The following is a 19,341-nucleotide window of genomic DNA, read 5'->3' as shown; positions in this document are numbered from 1 at the left end:
ATTTGGTGTAATAACATACTCATTCCTTCCTCTGATTTTATCAAACACTGTAAACTTAAAACCAAGATGAACAGTAAGTATGTGTCACATCCTCAGTTTTAAAATGGAAACAGCCTGTTGCCAAGAAGCACAGTGGAAGTATAGTGCATTATCAGTTATTTATTGACCTCAGAAAAAAACAGCATACCACAAACAAGTGTCTGCAGTGACAACCCTGTAGCTGTTCTGTACATTCTTGCCACTGGTCAGCAATGTGTTTTTAGTTGTTGTCTGTGTTCCATCGCCAATGTCATCGACCACTGAGCTCTCTGCCATCGTAATATTGTGATTTTAATTTGCTGGTATATTCTGCAGTTACATCACTATGACTAGTATTTTTATTTATTTTTTTAAGTATAATCAGATGATCTGCTTAAGGAGGTGACTTAAGCATATGCTGAAGGGAGGAAAAGTAAGGAAAGACCGGGTGAGTAGGCGAGGATGGGTTCTGAATGGGCTCAAATGTCCAAGAAATAGAAATACTAATTAATATCTAACATACACACATATAAAAGAAAGTATATAAAAAGTTACCTTTTTATACAACCCCCCCCCCCCAAGTCTGTGCGGCTGACTGAACGGTCCAGCGCACTTCCCTAAATTCTCAATGTGTTGGCTGTGAAACTGACACTGCAGCAAATGATGAAATACAATGCACTTGCATGATCCTGCAGCTGCCCATATTTAAATTTGTTATTCTGTAAAATTCTTCATCCTGTTTCTAATTTAACATTAAATTATGATTACGAGGCTAGAATGAGAGCTAATAAGCTTTCAGCCCTAAGGTCGAGTTGTTTGACTTTAAAAGGTACCATGAGGAGAACGACTGGGCAACACAATGCACAACAACTGAAATATTGTGTATGCAGAAAGGTCATACATGGGCCAACCCCTTCTGTCCAGCACTGTGTTTCTCAAATCGTTCCCTCCCAGCCTCTGTGCTATGTAACAAGTGCTTCCTGTTTAGAAATGACGGCACAATCAGCCGATATGCACAACTTTTTTTCTCGTCTACTCTCAAATCGAGGCTGGTCTGGTTTCAGTCTGCACTCTAACTGTTCTTTTTTTCTTCCTCTGCTGGTTTCTCTCATCTTTTTTGCTGTGCTTGCTCTATCTCTCTTACTGATTAGTTGATTATTGATGGCTGTTTTTTCACACACATTTGCCCACACTGGGCACAGAAATAAAGAAAAAAAAGCCAGAAACAGGAAGTATGTAGTACTCTGCTCACGCCCTCCTTGTACCCGCCCCCTCTGTAGCTCGAAAAAAAAAAGCACGAAAGAAGGGGGAAATGAGAGGATGAGTTAGGTCCTCTTCATGCCAGCCCAAATTCATCTGGGTTCCTGTACGTGGTTATTTATCTAAATGGGGCAGATGGACTACTGATCAGTGCACAATAAGGAAGCTTTAAGAGCTCAAAGCTCCATCACTGCAGTTTCTTATTTTCACCGGCCGTCACTGACTCACTCTTCTCCTCATTCTCCTCCCTCACCTCCTCTGTCTCCATGCAGTCCTCCAGCTCAAACTCCAGCAGAGACGTACACGAGAGGAACTGGTCAGCCAAGGGATCATGCCACGTAAGTCTCTGGTCTCAAGTTTATCTGAATTGAGATGAACTATATTCTGCAAACTTGCATACTGTATTGTCAATGTGGTTAGTTCCACTTTAACATATACATACATATTGTCACATCTACAGCCAGTGATGCACATGCTCAATACTCACAACAGAAAAAGCTCTAAATGACTCCGTCTCACCTAAAGATAGGCCCTGTGCTATAACATATCTGATTATCCTCATCTGCAATACAGGATATGTTGGGAAATGGTATCTTTTTGTGTGTTTGATATCAGAAAATCTTCAGGGAACACGGTATTATGAAGGCTGAGACTTTTTTGCATCCAGTTTTTTGCTGAAAATGTCAGCCCTTATCTGCATGTGTTATTGGTACGAGTGTGTGCGTTCTGCATATGTCAAATTTGGTGGTGACTTTGCACCACTTTGTGTTATCATATAGGGCAGCTTCCTCTTCTTCTGTATCCACTTCCTGTTTCAGAGTTTCCGCACATCACAAGAGACAGAGATATTTTTTATAAAATTTTCCTCTGTTTCTGAGTAGAACGTAGCTTTGTGCATAAGTACCAAGCTTTTTTCAAAAGGGCTCTGAGTAAAAAGTAATTGTAGAGTAAGGTTATTTGCAGTTGTCCGAAATAAAAAAAGTAGGTGGGAATGAAAAATTGTTATTTTCTATATTCTTTGTCACTCAGTGCCGTTTGCCATTGCCAGGTGAAGAAACCAAAACGTGCTGTGTGTCTTTAAAAGCTGCACTATTTTCAGCTGTATACTACTACCACTGCCGTTGCAGTAATGTGCAACCCTGGATGAATTAGTTGGCATGTCATTCCACTAAAAATGCACTTAAAATAACTAACCTGGCTCATTTTGCATTAAATGTATGGATTAGACATGAAATAATGCACAGGAGTGGACACTCAGACCATGTACTTGTTTTAGTGGGCAGCATGGAGCCTCACATTCGACCATTTAGTAGTTACAGTAAATCTGTCTGTGTCCTCCTTATGCAACAGGCCTCATGCCAGACTGTTGAATTGGGATCAGCCTGTACTGGTAGAATATTTCACTCTCACTCTCTGTATCTGTGGCGATACAAAGAGACAAAATACATAAAGAGGGAGAAAGAGAATGCATGGGTTTATGAGAGATTCATCAAAGATTGTGTTTGCTTTCAAGGTGATGTTTTCCTCGAACATGGGATTTTACAAAGAGCCCTTATTTTGACTGTTGCCTTGAGACGCAGCAAGGTAGAGCAAAGGTTGTTCAGCTGTCAAGGCCTCTGTTATATATTCCTATATATCCTATTATAGGACAGTAAAGATCATATGAACTGCTAAAGAGCAAGGAGGGTGCATCAACTTTCAGTGGAATTGTATCATGATGATATGAGCAAATTTTGTTATCGTTAACAAAAATAAATTGTCCAAATAAATAATTATGAGCAAATTGAACTAAAAACTATCAATATGATGTAATGAAGTTTATGTTTTACAATTGGAAATAGTTTATTTTAAATATACAGTTTCCAAATTGTAATGTATATCTATAATGGTAAAATATTCTTAATAATATTGTAATGTGTGTTCAAGCATGTTGCCCAGCTGGAGAGGAGACAGTGAGTGCTGGGAACTGAAGGGTCAGTTTCTGCTGTGGTATCAAATCCTCACACTGGTTTTGCAGCTGTAGGTGGTGTAAATGAGTAACTTTTCACCCTCCCTCTCTCAGTAACCACCATCTAGGTGTTCTCGAGCAAGGTTCTTGACCTCCCACCAGTTGCAGTGATGCTCCTAAGTTACTGTTGTTGCACTGTGTAAATGTGAAGCAGGGTATTTCTGATAGATTAGCTGAGGTTAAATACTCCGATATATGGGTAAACAAGCAATAACAATGCTCCCGTGTCTTGAGGTCAGTAATTCAACAAAAAATCATAGTATGTCTGAGCTGCTGGCTGATAAATTTGACCACTTGAAAGTTAAATATTCAACTGCAATTTATCAATAAGCATCTGAGATATTCTGTAGGGATTGTAGGCTCTGTGTCAGGGTGGTGGATTAATGGGGTTTTGGCAACGGACAAATTTGAAAAAGATGTGTATGTGCCATGGGATTTCAATTCTTTTTTGTGTCTCCAGATAATTTTCTGCCTTTTCCCCCATGGTTTATTTTGAGGTTACCAAACAATGAAATTAAGAGCATTAAGAGAGTTTGTAAGGAGCATTGTTGAATCAATAGATCATCAGAAACGTGGCCAGTTACTTCATTTGTTCTTCAGGGTAAATCTCTGTTCTGTTGTCTTTGACGCTGTTTGGATTGTTTATTGTTAATTGCACAAGCATAATATAATGATTGATTTGGCAGTTATAAAGGCCAGCTGTTCAGACAATTAAATCACAATTTTATACTGAAACAATAAAATGCCAGTTAGAGCTACATTATGAGATGGATTACATTCACATGCAAACCAAGCAATAACAGAGGGACGCAAAGGCAACAGAAGGTCGCATCCAACATAGCTGTGAAAGTAGAAGTACTGTGAGATATTTCTCATGCTGGCAGTTATACATCTGCGTTTAAGAAAAGCTCAGTTTGTCCCCGACACAAAAGAACATTACATGATATCAGACGATGAGGCGAGTGTTTTGAAATAAGTCTACTTGGGGTGTTTTTGAAAACTGATATTTGATTTTTCAATAAAAGACTAATATAAGTCTGATAAAACCTGGATGTCGTCCAAGACTACTCAAGCTTAATAGCAACAAAACAGAGCTCATGGTTGTAGCTTCCAAGGTGCTGCTCTGGATGGTTGGAGGTCTTCTCCTCGATGTGGGGGGTTGTGACACGAAGAATGCCTCCCCCCTCCCACCCAGTCATCCGTGACACACATACAGTTGACGCCCCACTGTAGCCAGAATGTTCACACTCACACACCTTTGACAGGGATTTCACCATCTCTTGACCAATCAGACGATTGCTATGTTGCATCATCGTAACTGCCACTGCCAATATCCTTCCCCAAATAGAGTGAACATCTTTGTTGGTGTCTGTTTAGCTTTTTCCAAACTCTCACCTTGACATTTGAAATGAGATTTTCTAATGTTAAAGACTGTGAGATTGGGTGCTTGGGGGGAAAATTAAAAAATGTTAAAAATCCTTAATTGAGTTTGGTTAGTCATGATATTAAATTGGAAAGTGCTCTTGGCCCAATACCTTGATAGGACCAACTGTGTTACATACAGACTTTAATTTGAAATTAATTATAAATAAGAGATGGAATATAATCTGTTAAGTTTTTTTTTTTTTTTTCCATTAAACGAAAAGTGATACAGACTGAAACTTAAGATAAAATTCAATTATTGATATTTGAAATTTTGGACCATCATTTTTGTGTTGAACATATGTTATTTTTTTGGCTGTTTCTCCTCAATGGTAACACAGGATCTAGGCTGTAAGTGGCTTTCTAGAAATATATAAATACGTGTTTCTACTTACTCACACACACACACACACACACACACACACACACACCACATAGACATTCACACCCCCACCCGTACACTAGGTACATTACAGACAGTCATGGCTGAGTGCGGTGATGAAGGTAGATTTTCTTTGTGTGCAGCAGTCTATCCATCAGTCCACACTCTCCTCTGTCTTCCTGCTCCTTTTTAACAATCCACTCCAGACTAGTGGTCATCAAGAATTAATGTCTCTCAGATTCCCAGCTACTGTCCATCTCTCAGACTTATTGAAACAAAGACAGTTGGCCTTTGAAATAGTTATATATATATATATATGTGGATATGTGCATGATTATTTGGCACACGAAAAGGTTTTGCTACATTAAACAGGTTATGTGTGTTGGAGGTTTGAGAATCTCAATTAGTGCCTATTTATGTGTGTAACACTGAGTCACAGACAAAAAAAGCTGCAAAGACTTCTGTCTTCAGTTGAAACTAAGAGAAAGAATACGTGGAAAAACTGTATGGAATATCGGGATCAACTGAGCACCCAGAAAGCAGTATGGTAACAATTAGGCTCATGAAACTGCTGAGTTAAGGTTTGGGAAAGCTCTGGTTCCATGAGGTTTGTCTGCAATTTTGCTCCCTTAAAACCTAACTTACCTAAGCTAAGCCACCACCATTGACTACAACACTTTTCAATTCACTTTCAATTTCACTTTGCAATTTTCTTAGTGATAACCAAGGTGGCGTTCACTGCAGAGAAACTGTGCTTTATTCCTGGACGCACAGCATGCTGCAGCGGCCCATCAGCCTCCTGAGCTGTCATCAGTGTGTGGTCCAGAATAGCACTCCTGACCTTCTCGTCCTGCAGCCACTTCTGCTTTGAGTCTGTCTTCCTCTATAGGCTGTATCTGTTCTCACATTGTCACTTGCTGAAAGGAGCATCACGACTCCCATCAGAGTCTGTGTGAGCTGTATTCACCCATCCATCCCTCTCTCCATGCAGCACTGAAGAGCCCAGCAGCTTTTCACGAACAGCGGAGGAGTCTGGAGCGAGCAAGGGTGAGTATCTTAAGTACAGTGAGTTTCCTGCTTTCTCAGTGGAGTTGCTTTGTTGAAGTTTTGTGGGGAAAAACATTTAATACAGTATGTATAAACAGCATAGATCACAAAGAACTATTTGAAATTGAATTGTACTGTCAATATAGGCACTTACATGCTGACAGGAAATAAATCAAAACTTTTGGTGCCATACAAATAGTAGTAACGTAGCACTCTTCCGGTAAGGAGCTGCATTATTAGCATGTTATTTAATTGTTGTTAAATGTTTTGCATTGCCATCACGCAAAGTTTAAGCAACTTTCCATGATGGCAGCGAGAGGTAGATCTGAATTTCGGTGAAGATTTAAATTCATAATCTGCATCTAGTCTGTTTATACACCATTACTGATTAATGTTATGGAATAGTGATTCAGCCAATACCTGGTTTGTGGATGCTTTTAGTTCTAGCATAGTTAGCATTAACAACAAGAACCATCTTTGCTGAACAAACAAAGAAAAAAGCACCAGCTGCAGAAACTTCACCCACAAATAAAATTAAATGAGAGAGATTCCACTGTATTGGACACACTGTAACAGGTGATCTCTGGTAAGTGTGGTGCTGAAACACTACGGCAATGCAACAAACATGGCAACTAAAGAAATATGCGATCTACAGTAGCAGTTTATTGCATTGTAACAAGTGTCCATTAAGGAATTCCCCACACTCTTTATCGGTTCTCATCCTTTTGCTTGTGATCCTCTTACTTACTTCTGCTACCCCTCCATAATGTGTTTTCCACAGACCGAGGACTATCTGAAGAGGAAGATCCGGAGTCGTCCTGAGCGCTCTGAGCTGGTCAGGATGCACATTCTGGAGGGTGAGTTTTTACCTAAAAGTGGGAACTGCACTTTTAGACTAAGAATCCCATTAGTGATAGCAGAAGTGTAGAATGAAAGATATAATTTAGGTGAAATACGTGAAACTTTTGTAAAAAGGAATCGCACAGTAAACAAAACAGAACCAGTTCCATATTATATATGTATATTTCATGTTAATGTGGAGTTAAACTGTAATGTCTTATAATTTGGTGGCACTGCATAAGTTTTATAAAACTCTTTATTCTGCCACATAGATCAAGTCTTCAGTTACTTTAGAATGACTTGATGTAAGGCCTTTCCCATGCTCAGTTGTATGTGCTGGTTTAAAAATGTTTTCCGATGTAAGGTGTTCATGAAGTGTAATGTCTGTTTGTAACATGTATTTTTATGTTTAGTATATCAGCTTGGCTTGATGCTGTCCCTTAATTAATGTTCTTGGTAAACTAGCAGCTGCTTTGGTTTTGGTTTGTTTTTTTAAATTGAGCATGAATTCAAAACCAGGAAGTGCTAAAAGGAGCCTTAAAACTCAGTATCTGTGATCTTCAGAAATTCAACTTCCTGTCTTTATGGATCTGCTCAAAATATTTAAATGGATTATATGTTGATGTACATCTTGTGTTTACAAAGCACACACCTAACAATATCTGGTTTTAGCTGTAAAATAAATTACTTGATGAATGAATTTGCATGTATGCATGTTGTCTTGCTGTGTCCTCCACAGAGACGTCGGCAGAGCCGTCCCTGCAGGCCAAGCAGCTGCAACTGAAGCGAGCGCGACTGGCCGACGACCTCAACGACAAGATCTCCCATAGACCGGGTCCCATCGAACTGGTTCACAAGAACATCCTGTCCGTCAACTGCCCTGTGCACTCACCGCTGGGTAACTACACGCACACCTCACGACTTTCAAACAGTCGCAGTTTGCAGATTGCTCCCTGTCTAAATGTCTTCAAAAACACCAAGTAAAACACGTGCACACATTGATTAAGAACATTCAGTTGCTGCAGTAAAGTTGGACAAAACACAAACTCACAGTCACATTTGCAATCATTAACACACATTACAGTCACACACAGATAAACTCATGGACACTAAGGAGCAATCAGTAACCATACAGACACAGCACAGTATGTATACACAAATACAAACACACATTCAAACATAATATAATGTATCCAGATTACAACATTTAAAAAAGAAATACAGCACCCTTGGTACAGATGAAACAAAACAATACAGTCTACAGAAAACAACATCTTTTACTTTCAAACAATCATGCTGGCACAGGGATGCACGCACACAATATATGAATATTTTCGCCTTGCTTAATTGACAGATGCTTGCTGAATTTATTGGAGCCATACAGCTTAGGGATAAGTGTGGGTGTTGTACTCGAGTTAAAACATGTTCACCTTTTGTTATTGAGTTGCCATCATACCACTGACTGTGTGCAATTGCACCACCTCCTAAATCGAATTTACATTCTGTCTGAACACACCTTTATCTGTGTAATTACAACATCCAGGTATCTACACACAGTATTTCAACACACACACACACACACACACACTACTTAGTAACTACAGGTTGCATCATTCTACTGGATGATACCATAAAAACTAAACCACACAACTTTTGACTAACAACTCTGCTACAGAAATGACACAACAACTATGTTTGGACACAGTCCTGTTTTGAAACATGGTAGTGTATACAGTGTTGTATAACTTCTCTGAAATTATTCATCACTGTTTAGCAATCTGCTTAACAGTGATGATTTTGTTTGACTGTCAAACAACTGGCCACAGAAGTTTATAACAGACCACCACAAGATGCCACGGCAACTCTGTTGTTTGATTCAATCAAACAACAGAATTTGAAAATATTTGTTCTCTGTTACAGATTCTCCAAAGGGAGCCGGGGGAGAGAGCTCGTCTTTGGATGAAGACAGCAGTGATGCTCTGTCACCAGACCAGCTAATTAATCATGACTCTCCTCTGAGTGCCGTCCCTCAGCTGTCACCCCCTGATGTGCTCACCCAGAACGGGGACATGTCCCCCCCACAGGTACCATCGCAGGCTGTCATTTAAATCAATTGTCACTTCAACTTGAACTTATTCAAGCAAAGCAAAGTTCAAATGAGATGAATTTGCCATGAAACAAAGCAAGTGATGACCAACGTGATCACACTATTAACTAGAGTGATATCTTCTCAGTTCATTACACAGTCCCCTCCTCCACCTCCTCCACCACCTCCTCCCCAGGTGAATGGGTCAGACTTCTCCCCACTCCCAAAAGTGACAAATGGGACGACGGTGACCTCAGCAAACTCCCGCCCCTCTACTGGACACATGAAGGTGTGGAAACGCTGGTTATTTTCCTCTCTTCCCATAAACGCGAGAACATGAAATATTTCCCTGTTTCAAGTTGAACATCCTGCAGTTTTGATGACTTGTAAATAAATCTGCACTTAATCTCTATTTGTGGAGCAGCTATAACTGGCTAACCCTCCCTCATCTCTTCATTTCCTTACTTCCTCCTCTCCGGCCCCATTTCTCACGGTTTCTGTCAGCAGTCTCAGGCTAAGTCGAGTTCAGACCGTCCTCCACAGAGACCTAAGAAACCAAAGGACAGCAAACCCAAGGTCAGCAAACTCTTCATTTCATTTTCATTTTAACAGGCACTGATACAGGATTTACGGGTCTGATTGGGTTCAAATAATATTCATCCGCAACAGTCAAATCTGGGAATTTGTCAGCACATATTTTTTAGGCTGTTTTATGACAGTAGATCATATTTAAGAATGTGTTTGTCAGATTTAACCAAGGAGGTAGAGTTCATCACTCATCTAGTCCATCAAGTTACTCTCCCCTGTGGTTTTGGTGTCAGTTCACCCAGAATCAGAGAGCCAGGGCTTCCCTCTAGATTTGATGTTTTGACATTTAACAATCATACAAGGAGAAATCCATTGTAGAAGAGGAAGAGAAACAATTTTCTGCAACCACAGTATCCTCACTACACCAGAATACAGACTTGCGCTTTCTGAACTGGAAATAATTGCTCTTTGGCTGTAGTTATGTTATTACTGTCGATCTTTCCACCTACATGTATTGAATGCACGCACATAAAGTTTTCCAAATGTCCAGAATGCTTTTTGAATGTCAGAAATGAGTAACTTATGTAGACCAAGACGAGGCAGGATGAATGTCCCACATTGATGGTATTTAATGGTGTAACAGTATTAAAGAGTTGAGTTGTCTCTTAAACTTTTGGTCTGCTGGGCGTAGGTGAAGAAGCTGAAGTACCACCAGTACATCCCTCCAGACCAGAAGGCAGACAAAGAGCGTCCGCCCCAGATGGACTCGTCCTATGCAAAGCTCCTCCATCAGCAGCAGCTCTTCCTGCAGCTGCAGATCCTCAACCAGCAACAGCAGCACTACAACTACCACACCATACTGCCCGCTCCTCCCAAGTGAGTGTCAAGCATGACATTGCGTTTGTGGTGTGGAAGTGCAGATGACTGACTGCATTCTTTTTATGCAAAGAGTTTGCTCCTGGAATTAGTTTCTAGTTTGCCACCCTCCTTTTTCTTCCTCATATGAAACCAGCAGGTATTACCCATAGTTCATTTCTGCTGCACAGTCTGCATGCAGTTTTCATTATAACTTTCCTGTCTTCTCCCAAACGTTTGTGTTGTGGCTTGTCCCCTCCACATTAGTGGTGTTTGGATGAGTCTATAGAGCCTGGAACTTAAAGCAGAAGTAGTGTTAGAAAATGACATGGTTGGTTTGACAAATAAAAATATGTGACTTATGAAATATGCTTAGTTTTCAAATATTAGATTATTGATGCGATACAACTTCAAATGCTAATGATGAAACGTATATGTTATAGTTTTTGGTTTTGAACTAGAATCAGGTAAAGAAAATAAAACAGTGGTAGGAACAAACCATGGGTTTGTATAGAACATGATCATGGAAAAGTAACTTTGGAAATAAAAATAATCAATTTCTAAAAATGTATGCAGAATTTTTTTTTGTTAAATCACTATTTCTCACATTTACCAGCTACATTTGCATGACCCTGCGACCTGGCCTCAATCACACCATTCCTGTTATGTCAAAGAAGGACAAGCAATATTCATACCTTACTGTTTTCTGCCTCCCCTCAGGCCACCGACTGAGCAGCCTCCCACAACCAACTCTGGCCCTTCTCCCTCCCGCAGCGTTCCCGCGACAACCACCCCCGCCCCCTCCAATCAGAGCGGGACTGCCCGTCAGAGCCAAACTGCAATGGGAGGAGCCAAACCAACCACTCTGCCAGCCAACCTGGATGAGTTCAAAGTAAGCAAACAGACAGCTTTCCCCAGTGTCAGAAATGTACCTGCCAAGAATATTTTTAACTAAATATGCTTCTTGCTGACTAATACTAATGATTTTGTTTATAAATGATCACTAATCATCAAGTGCTTTGAATTTATGCACCAAGAGTGTTTTGATGCATAAGGTCAAAGTTTGTGAACAGGTTGTCACACACACACACACACACACACACACACACACCCTGTCATCTTAAAAATTTACTGCAAAATTTGGTAACTGACTGTTATTGGTTTATTCTCAAAATAAATGTTTATTAGCAATGTCAGACCTTGCTTTTCCTTCACACCTCTATGACCTCCAAAAGTCCAATTAAATCAGTGGTTCCCCACCTTTAGCTGTGACTTCAGAGTGATTTTTGGTCACAGCTCAGATTGTTTCATTTGAAAAATGAGGAGGTCAAAGTGTCCAATATTTCCCTATTCCCCCTTGGGAACCACTGAACTAAATTATGTTTCACTGAACTTCACACTTTCTCTTGCATATCATTTGTTCTCGTTCACACTCTGAGTCAATGTCTGCTAAGTGAGTACTGGTCTGGTTTCTCATCCTCCAGGTCGCTGAGTTGAAACAAGAACTGAAATTGCGTGGTTTGACCGTCTCAGGAACCAAGAACGATCTTATCGAGAGGCTCCGCAACTACCAGGAGCAAAATGGCGGCACTACAGTGGTTTTGAAAAATGGCACATCGCAGCCCAGCCACCATGGAATGACCTCAGCTGCTAGCACTATCACATCCTCTCCAACCACAACTACTACCCCTGACCACCAATCAGGAGAGGGTATGTTTAAGTTAGCTTTGTCATCATTGGCTCAGGTGGTTCCAGGGCGGGTCATGCGATTTGGCAGCACCAGCTCCAGTCCTCCGGTGTCCCCTACTCCGTCTGAGAGGTCGTTGGCCGGGATGAGTCCAGATGAGACAAGCTGTAATGGAGACATGTTTGGAGAGATGGTGAGATCTAAATGTGAAGCAAATAACCTGTTTATCGGATGAAATTATTTTTTAATTATTGTCTTTTTGTTAAGGACACTGGAAAATATTGAACATCTTCCTTCAAGCCTTTTCCTAACGTTCTCTTCTTGTTTTGTTGTCCTTCAGGTGAGCTCTCCCCTGACCCAACTCACCCTGCATCCATCTCCTCAGCACCCATCAAACCTCTCTCCGCGCTCACAGCCTCTCTCCAAGGTCAAAGAGGAGATCCAGAGCTCATGCAGCCTCTCCAGGCCTTCACCCGGCTCATGTCAGCCTCCAGAGCCCCTGCCTGGAGTAGCCATGGACACATCCTCCTTGGACAAGGATCAGATGCTCCAGGAGAAGGACAAACAGATCGAGGAATTGACCAGGATGCTGCGGCAGAAGCAGAGGCTGGTGGAGACCCTCAGGTCCCAGCTGGAGCAGGGCAAAGTGGCAGGTGGAATAGTGTTGGAGAAGGATGGAAGTGAGAAGAGCAGAACATCCCCAGAGGTTAAACTCCAAACTCTGATAAAAGCCTCGGCCATTCAGCCCCCCACTCTCCCCAACGGCATTGTGGTGAAGGTGAAGAAGGAGGTAGAGCCAGAGGAGGGGATGGAGGGAATAACAGAGGAGGTCCAGGCAAAGAAACCAGCCAAGCCGATGCAGTGCTCTCAGGAGACTCTGCTCAGGCTGCAGCAGATTCATCGGCTGCAGGTCCAACACGCTGAACAGCAGAAACAGACGCTGCAGCATAGTCAGGTGCAGCTGCAAAAAGTGGCAGAGGCTAAGTCAAACCCTCAAAAACTACAACAGCAGAAGAAGGAAGCCCAAATCCTGCTCCAGCAGCAGCAGCAACTGCAGCAGCTTATCATACAGCAAACCCAACAGAAACAGCTCCAGGCCCAGCAGAAGTTAGCACAGCAGAAACTTGCCCAACAGAAACTCAGTCAACAGAAGGTGGTGCAGCAGAACCAGCTCAAGCAAACTCAAGGGCAAGTTCAACAGAGCCAGCAGAAAAACCCAGTTCAGCTGAAGCAGGTTCAGGTGCAGATCCAGAAGCCTGCAGTGAACCAAACCCAGCAGAGGAGACAGCTGAAGGCTCAGCAGAGGCAACAGCAGAGGCAGCAGGCGGCAGCTGTCACCACACAACAGGTAATGACGCAGCAGCTCCAGATAATGAAACATATTTGAAATGTAAAGGTTGGAATCTCACCACATTCAACACCAACATCATCTGCCCTGTTAAGGTGGTGGCTAATAAGCTGAAGTTTTTATTTAAATAAAATGCATTAAAATTTGTATTAAAATCTTAATGTCACTGAAATAGAGAAACTTACTGTTTGGTTTCCGTTTCCAGGTGGCCCCGGTCTTCGTCAACCAACAGAACGGCACTCAGATCCACACTCAGGCCATTTCATTAGACCTCCTCAAGGCAAATGGCACGCCAACACTGGTCACTGACAGCAATGGCAACCACTACCTGATCGCTCTCACCAATCACACCACAGATGGACAGAACGGAGTGTCCTCATTGGCCAAAACCAATGGACGCATCACACTGCAGGTACGGTAAAACAGATATTCTTTGGTGGACTGCGCTGGGTTAATAATATGTGATGAAATATTTATCTGCAACTTTCTCTGCTTGTTGTCCTTTTAGAGATTGCAGTCAACTCCAAGTAAACTCCCCAGCACTGACAGCCAATTGAAAGAGCAGCCAGAGGCTGAGCCTGTGAGCCAGCCAATCAAAAAGGTGCAACAACGACTCTGAAGACACTATGACACATGCTTTTTAATTACTTTTTTATTGCGTGTGTTTTCTTTATTTAATGTTTATTTGTATAGGGACAAGTAAATATGAACCAATGCCACATATGTAAACTCTTGACTACTTACCAAGTATGTTTGTCATTGTTGACAAACTAGATTTAAAATGAAAAATTGATTGTAGATTGTAGTTAAAATGACCTCCCTCGGTAGCGGTTACTAAATCTGTATCATCTTAATCAGTTCTAAAAACTAATTTATAGGCTTATTTTTATGAAACAGTCTTTTATTATGTTGTTTGTGTTTATTTATTTCATTTTTGTATAAATAGTTTTATTTTTTTATACATTTTGATCATATTCGCTGTTGATTTTTTTTCTTCTTCTCTTCTACAAAGAGCTTTATAAGTGTGTTTTGAATGTATTTATATATATGATATATAATATACATTTGTGTATCACAAAAACCATCCATAACTGAGGACATTTTTATCATCTCAAATCAAATTTATCAGACAGTTTGGCAACTGTTATTGGTTTATTCACAAAATAAGTTTTTACTAGTAATGTAAGTCCTTACTGTATATGCCTTGTATAATATAATAGTATTAAAAAATTATTTGATTAGAAGCTAAAAGTGATTGGCTATTAATCATATGGTTGGTGGTTCAAGCCCTGGCTTCTTTTGTCTATATTTTGAAGTGTCCTTGAGCAAGACAGTGAACCCTAAATTGCTCTGAATGTGTGTGTGCATGTAGGGGAAAAGCGGCTGCCAAATAAATGTAATGTAACGTTACTGTACTGCAGCAGGATTGCTTGCATCTTCCGAGCAGCAACCTCTTCCTGCCACAAGGTGTCGCCACTAACACAGTTTCAAATCATCTAAATCAAACAGACTGTAGACTGATGAAATGTGAAACAGCTGCCTGATATTCAGATTTGAGACTTAAGTAGCCAATTACAATAGAGTGTGCAACATATCTATGTCTGCTGTTGTACAGTCTAAATATCTCTCTCTCCCACTCTCTTCGCTCAGGGACAGAAGGCAGGGCTGCACCTTGACACCAATGGCGTGCCACAACCCAGCCTGTCAGTCACCGCTCCGCCCAATCTGCAGCCTTTCTTTGACGACATGTCAGACAGTGAAAGCCAAAGCAACTTAATCTCATCTCTCAAGGTAACGCCACCACCTCCTCCGCTCCTGATAGTTCCCGTCGCCATGTCATCTCTACTGCTCAGGCTTCTCCACATGTTGTAAACTTCATTAACTTTTCCTCCCTGTTTCTTCTCTTTTCTTTTCATTCCATCACTCCACCCTGGCAGAGAGAGGAGGTGTGTCCGCCTTACGACCGGCACACACTGTTCACCCCTCCCTCTCCCAAACCCAACACCTCCCTTCCTACTCAACGCTCCAAAGTATGTCCTCCAGCACATCTTTCTTTCCGTCTCTCCTTTAGTGTTCTGTTTCTGTCTGTTCCTCCATTTTCCTTCTTAGCTTCTCACACTGAGCTGTGTGTTAATTTTACTGAGCTTGGAAGGCAGAGAGGTTTCAGTAGTGTTGGGTTGTTTTCCATTTGTGTCTGTGAAAATCCTGTAATGTTTAGCGTATTCAGGAATGATTTTTTCTTCTTTTTTGTTATCTTATGTTTGTTATGTAATTTTGGTGTTGCCCACTTTTCTCCAGTCTGTCTTCTCTGCTTCTTAATATTTTACTTATTTATTTTATTATTTGTCTACATATAGAAGTTTTTAATGGACTTTATTAGTTGTAGCCCACAGAAGACAATCCACAAATGTGTACCACAATACACAAATATCTCACTAAGTCACAGATGTCACATGATCAATGTTAAGTTTACCAGAGAGTGGTTGTAACTTTGAGAAAATCTGAGAAATCTGCATGTAGAAAAAGTGACTGGTGGTCAGTCAAGTGTTTCCCGTCAAGAGGAAGTGACAAACACTCTTTGCCCAAACCACAACACTTTATAAAGCAGTTCTACTTGCCCTTGCTTTAGATTCTAAGTGACTAATACCAAAACTGGATTTTGTATTATTTGCAGACAGGCTTTACAAATAGCATAAAACTAGACAACAGAACTAAAACAGATGTTTTATGTTTAATCTTTTATCAGTGGTTCCCAAAGTGGTATGCCTTAAGGACAGGCCAAGATTAATTTTCTTTCTTTTACTGCGCATTAACTGTATATTTTTAATAACATTTTACCACATTAAACAGGTGACATTTACTTTAACTACATTTTTTACATTAGGTTTTCAAACATCTCCCCACACCTCTTCGGCCAACAAATATATTGAATACTTCAAGCGACTAACACCGTGTCTACAGAGGAGGCGTAGCGTGAGCAGCACGTTAGTAAAGCAGCTGCTTCAGTCCTCTGTGTCCACACAGGATGCGTTCAGGCACAGTATTAAGTGTAGGTTCCTGTTGTTTTGGCAGTGCTGTGAGCCCAACACACAATCACTCTAGTTACATCCGTAAAACGGAAGAAAACAGACTTCAAGTGTAAAAATAAGCTTTGGGCAGAGGTGTCGTGTGTGTGTATATATATATATATAGCGCGAGCAAAATGTGAGCCATTACGTGGGCTGTGTAGACAGGTGGATTGATTAAAATTGCAGCATAACTGTTCTGTCTGGCACGCGTGAGACGAAGAACTGTTATGCGGCTGAATGTGTGCAATTTCTTTGTCGTTGAAAACCTAAAATGTAAGCTAATTTTGCTTTTGAACAGAACAAAAGAAAAATCAGCAATCTGCAAACGTGCACAGCAACATAAAACTGCTGCCATTCTTTTGTGATTGAGAATAAGTGTTTATTATTTCGCTTAATATTGCTCTCAGTTCATATAGTCAAGTAAATTTTATTGATGTAGTCTAATATCATGTATGTGCAGAGAGGTGGGATGCCATGAAAAAAAATCACTACAAAGGGGTGCTGTGGTTTAAAAAAGTTTGGAGATCACTGTTTTAGAAAAAGAAAAAAAATGCAGCAGATTGCATGTAAATGTAGCTTTAATATTATGTCATCTATGTCTGGTCAGTTTGTCTGTTGTGGAGAAGCCTGTGTTTATGTGTGTGATTGGTGGCTGACTGATAACATCTTCTCTGTTAGCAGGAGAATGGCGTGAACAGTCAGCAGATGGACGACCTGTTTGACATCCTGCTCAAGAGTGGAGGTAATAAACTCTGTTACAAACATTAATGGGAGGAAGACGTCACGAGTCTGTCGTCTCCTGTGCTGATGACATTATTCTCTCTCTGTCCTTCTTCAGAAATCCCCGGCTTCAAGGCCAACCCGGACCCTTCCCTCGCCCCTCTCCACTCTGACCCGCCCTCCCCATCTTCTCCCCCGTCTCCCCTCCACCTCTCCCCTCCCACCCCTACAGAACCCCTCATCTCCCCTCAGCCTTCTGTAGGAGAGTCCTGCACAGGCAGCGGACGCCTGGAAGACTTCCTGGAGAGCACCACAGGTGCCCCGCTGCTGGGCGTGGAGCCCGACGGCGGCCTGACGCTGATCGACGACCTTCACAGCCAAATGCTGAGCACGCCCAGCATCCTGGACCACCCTCCCTCCCCCATGGACACGTCCGACTTGGGCTTCTCCCCCCACTCTTCAGGGCTGGACTTTGGCGACCCCACTCTGGACAGCATGGACTGGCTGGATATCTCCATGGTGGGGAGCACCAGCGGAGGGAGCGGGGGCAGCGGAGGGGGGAGAGGAGGAGGAGGCGGGGGAGCCGGTGACGGGGGGACGAGTCTGGCCCCGCTGGCGCCGCACACTCCACAGAGCGTCTTCTCGGCTGATTTTCTGGACAGCACAGACCTGCAGCTGCACTGGGAGTCGTGTCTGTAGCCCGGCACTCCGATGGACACGCGCTGGCTCACACTGTGTACAGGCTCCGTCTTTATTTCATGCACATACAGAAACCTTTTCTATGCTGTCTCTACCACTGCGGAGGTCACTGGCACACGCAAAAACACACACATTTACACAGTTTATCCTGTCTTTCACTGGCTGTTACTGTATGCAGGATGAGGTGAAATAAGAAAGAAACATAAAAGTTTAATTCATAGAAAGGACTTGAACTTGGTGGAAGTGAAGTGGACTTTTTTTTTTTTAATTTAATTCTATGAGGATCCATGCAACAGACTGTTCACTTCTGTGTCCTGACCTGCATTTTAACCAGGTTCAAGTGAACCGAAAGGAAACTGTAGGTCACTGTAATACAACATTTCAACCCTTGGAAATGTTTTGACAGATTAGAGCTGAGGACGGACTGTCAGTGACGTACTCAGGCTCCTCGAGATAGCAGTGTGTGTGTGTGTCAGTGCCTCCTAAACTTTGCACTTATGCTGAATCTGATTGGTTTAAAGGGGGTGTTCAGGTCAACAGCCGAATCTTAACGCTGTGTGAAAGCCACCACGTGTTATATTGATCAGCTGAGCCGTTGATGGTGTGAAAAGAAAGGCAGCTGTCTCTGACCTCGTCGCCTCACCGTGGCAACCTGAACCCCGTCCACACTAGTCAAAAAACACAACCGTCATTGGTTGACAGTTGCTATTGAAATGAACCATATCATTGGCAACAATTTGAATTAAAGCCTCATTGGAGGTTGCGTATTATTGGTAACATTATGGTAGACCACTATGTATTGCTGTATATGGGGTGTATATTATCAATTGTCCATATGACTATTTTTCTTTGCTGGTTGCTTTAGAGTCGAGTTAGCCGGCTGGGGAACATAGGGTGAGGGCGGGGCTTCCAAAATACTTGGACCTTGTCATTTTTTAAAGAAAAAAAAGTTTAAAAAAAATAAACATACTATAAAAACTCAAAAGATGCGTCTGTTTTTCTTTTACATGGTCACAACAGATGAACATATAAAATACAAAGTGTCCCATATGAGACAAAAAACAATTAGTTTAAAAAGAGCAACATCTGAGCTTGCTTTATTCATGCTGTTTAATTACTGCATTATTTATTTCTAACTATTATTAAATCATTAGTGACGTGCTCCTTTGTCACTTTATGGTTTAAGCAATCCTGGTGATAAAAGAGAAAGGCCACAAGAGGGTGCCATTGTAAAGAAATCAGCTGTCTTGAATACAAATTTGTCTACACTGATTTAATGCAGTACCAAACACAGGATAGATAACTGGAACAAAAATGTACATTTACTCTTTTTTTAGATTATTTGCTAGCAGTTTATCCTATGTAGTTACATG

At 41.5% G+C, this 19,341-nt stretch overlaps 1 protein-coding gene across 16 annotated transcripts in view; it reads left to right on the top strand.

The window, feature by feature from the left end:
* The window catches only part of mrtfab (myocardin related transcription factor Ab), a 44,565-nt gene extending 25,612 nt beyond the window's left edge, over window positions 1-18,953 (top strand). For 7 of the 16 annotated variants that reach the window (XM_044179270.1, XM_044179273.1, XM_044179271.1 and 4 more), the window contains 17 exons: window positions 1,551-1,616; window positions 6,082-6,137; window positions 6,919-6,994; window positions 7,705-7,875; window positions 8,898-9,061; window positions 9,212-9,352; window positions 9,568-9,639; window positions 10,283-10,467; window positions 11,167-11,338; window positions 11,931-12,326; window positions 12,474-13,481; window positions 13,687-13,893; window positions 13,990-14,082; window positions 15,132-15,272; window positions 15,419-15,511; window positions 17,228-17,291; window positions 17,388-18,953. In XM_044179270.1, coding sequence (XP_044035205.1) covers window positions 1,551-1,616; window positions 6,082-6,137; window positions 6,919-6,994; window positions 7,705-7,875; window positions 8,898-9,061; window positions 9,212-9,352; window positions 9,568-9,639; window positions 10,283-10,467; window positions 11,167-11,338; window positions 11,931-12,326; window positions 12,474-13,481; window positions 13,687-13,893; window positions 13,990-14,082; window positions 15,132-15,272; window positions 15,419-15,511; window positions 17,228-17,291; window positions 17,388-17,968 — 3,686 coding nt within the window. In that variant the 3' untranslated portion in view covers window positions 17,969-18,953. Of the gene's footprint in view, window positions 1-1,324; window positions 1,617-6,081; window positions 6,138-6,918; window positions 6,995-7,704; window positions 7,876-8,897; window positions 9,062-9,211; window positions 9,353-9,567; window positions 9,640-10,282; window positions 10,468-11,166; window positions 11,339-11,930; window positions 12,327-12,473; window positions 13,482-13,686; window positions 13,894-13,989; window positions 14,083-15,131; window positions 15,273-15,418; window positions 15,512-17,227; window positions 17,292-17,387 lie in introns of those variants that run through there. The other 9 variants (XM_044179274.1, XM_044179269.1, XM_044179280.1 and 6 more) reach the window with 8 other exon arrangements.
* Window positions 18,954-19,341: the final 388 nt, after the last annotated feature.

The sequence above is a fragment of the Siniperca chuatsi genome, linkage group LG20 (genome assembly GCF_020085105.1).
Source record: "Siniperca chuatsi isolate FFG_IHB_CAS linkage group LG20, ASM2008510v1, whole genome shotgun sequence".
NCBI lineage: Eukaryota > Metazoa > Chordata > Actinopteri > Centrarchiformes > Sinipercidae > Siniperca > Siniperca chuatsi.
This window is presented reverse-complemented; position numbering and strand designations above follow the sequence as displayed.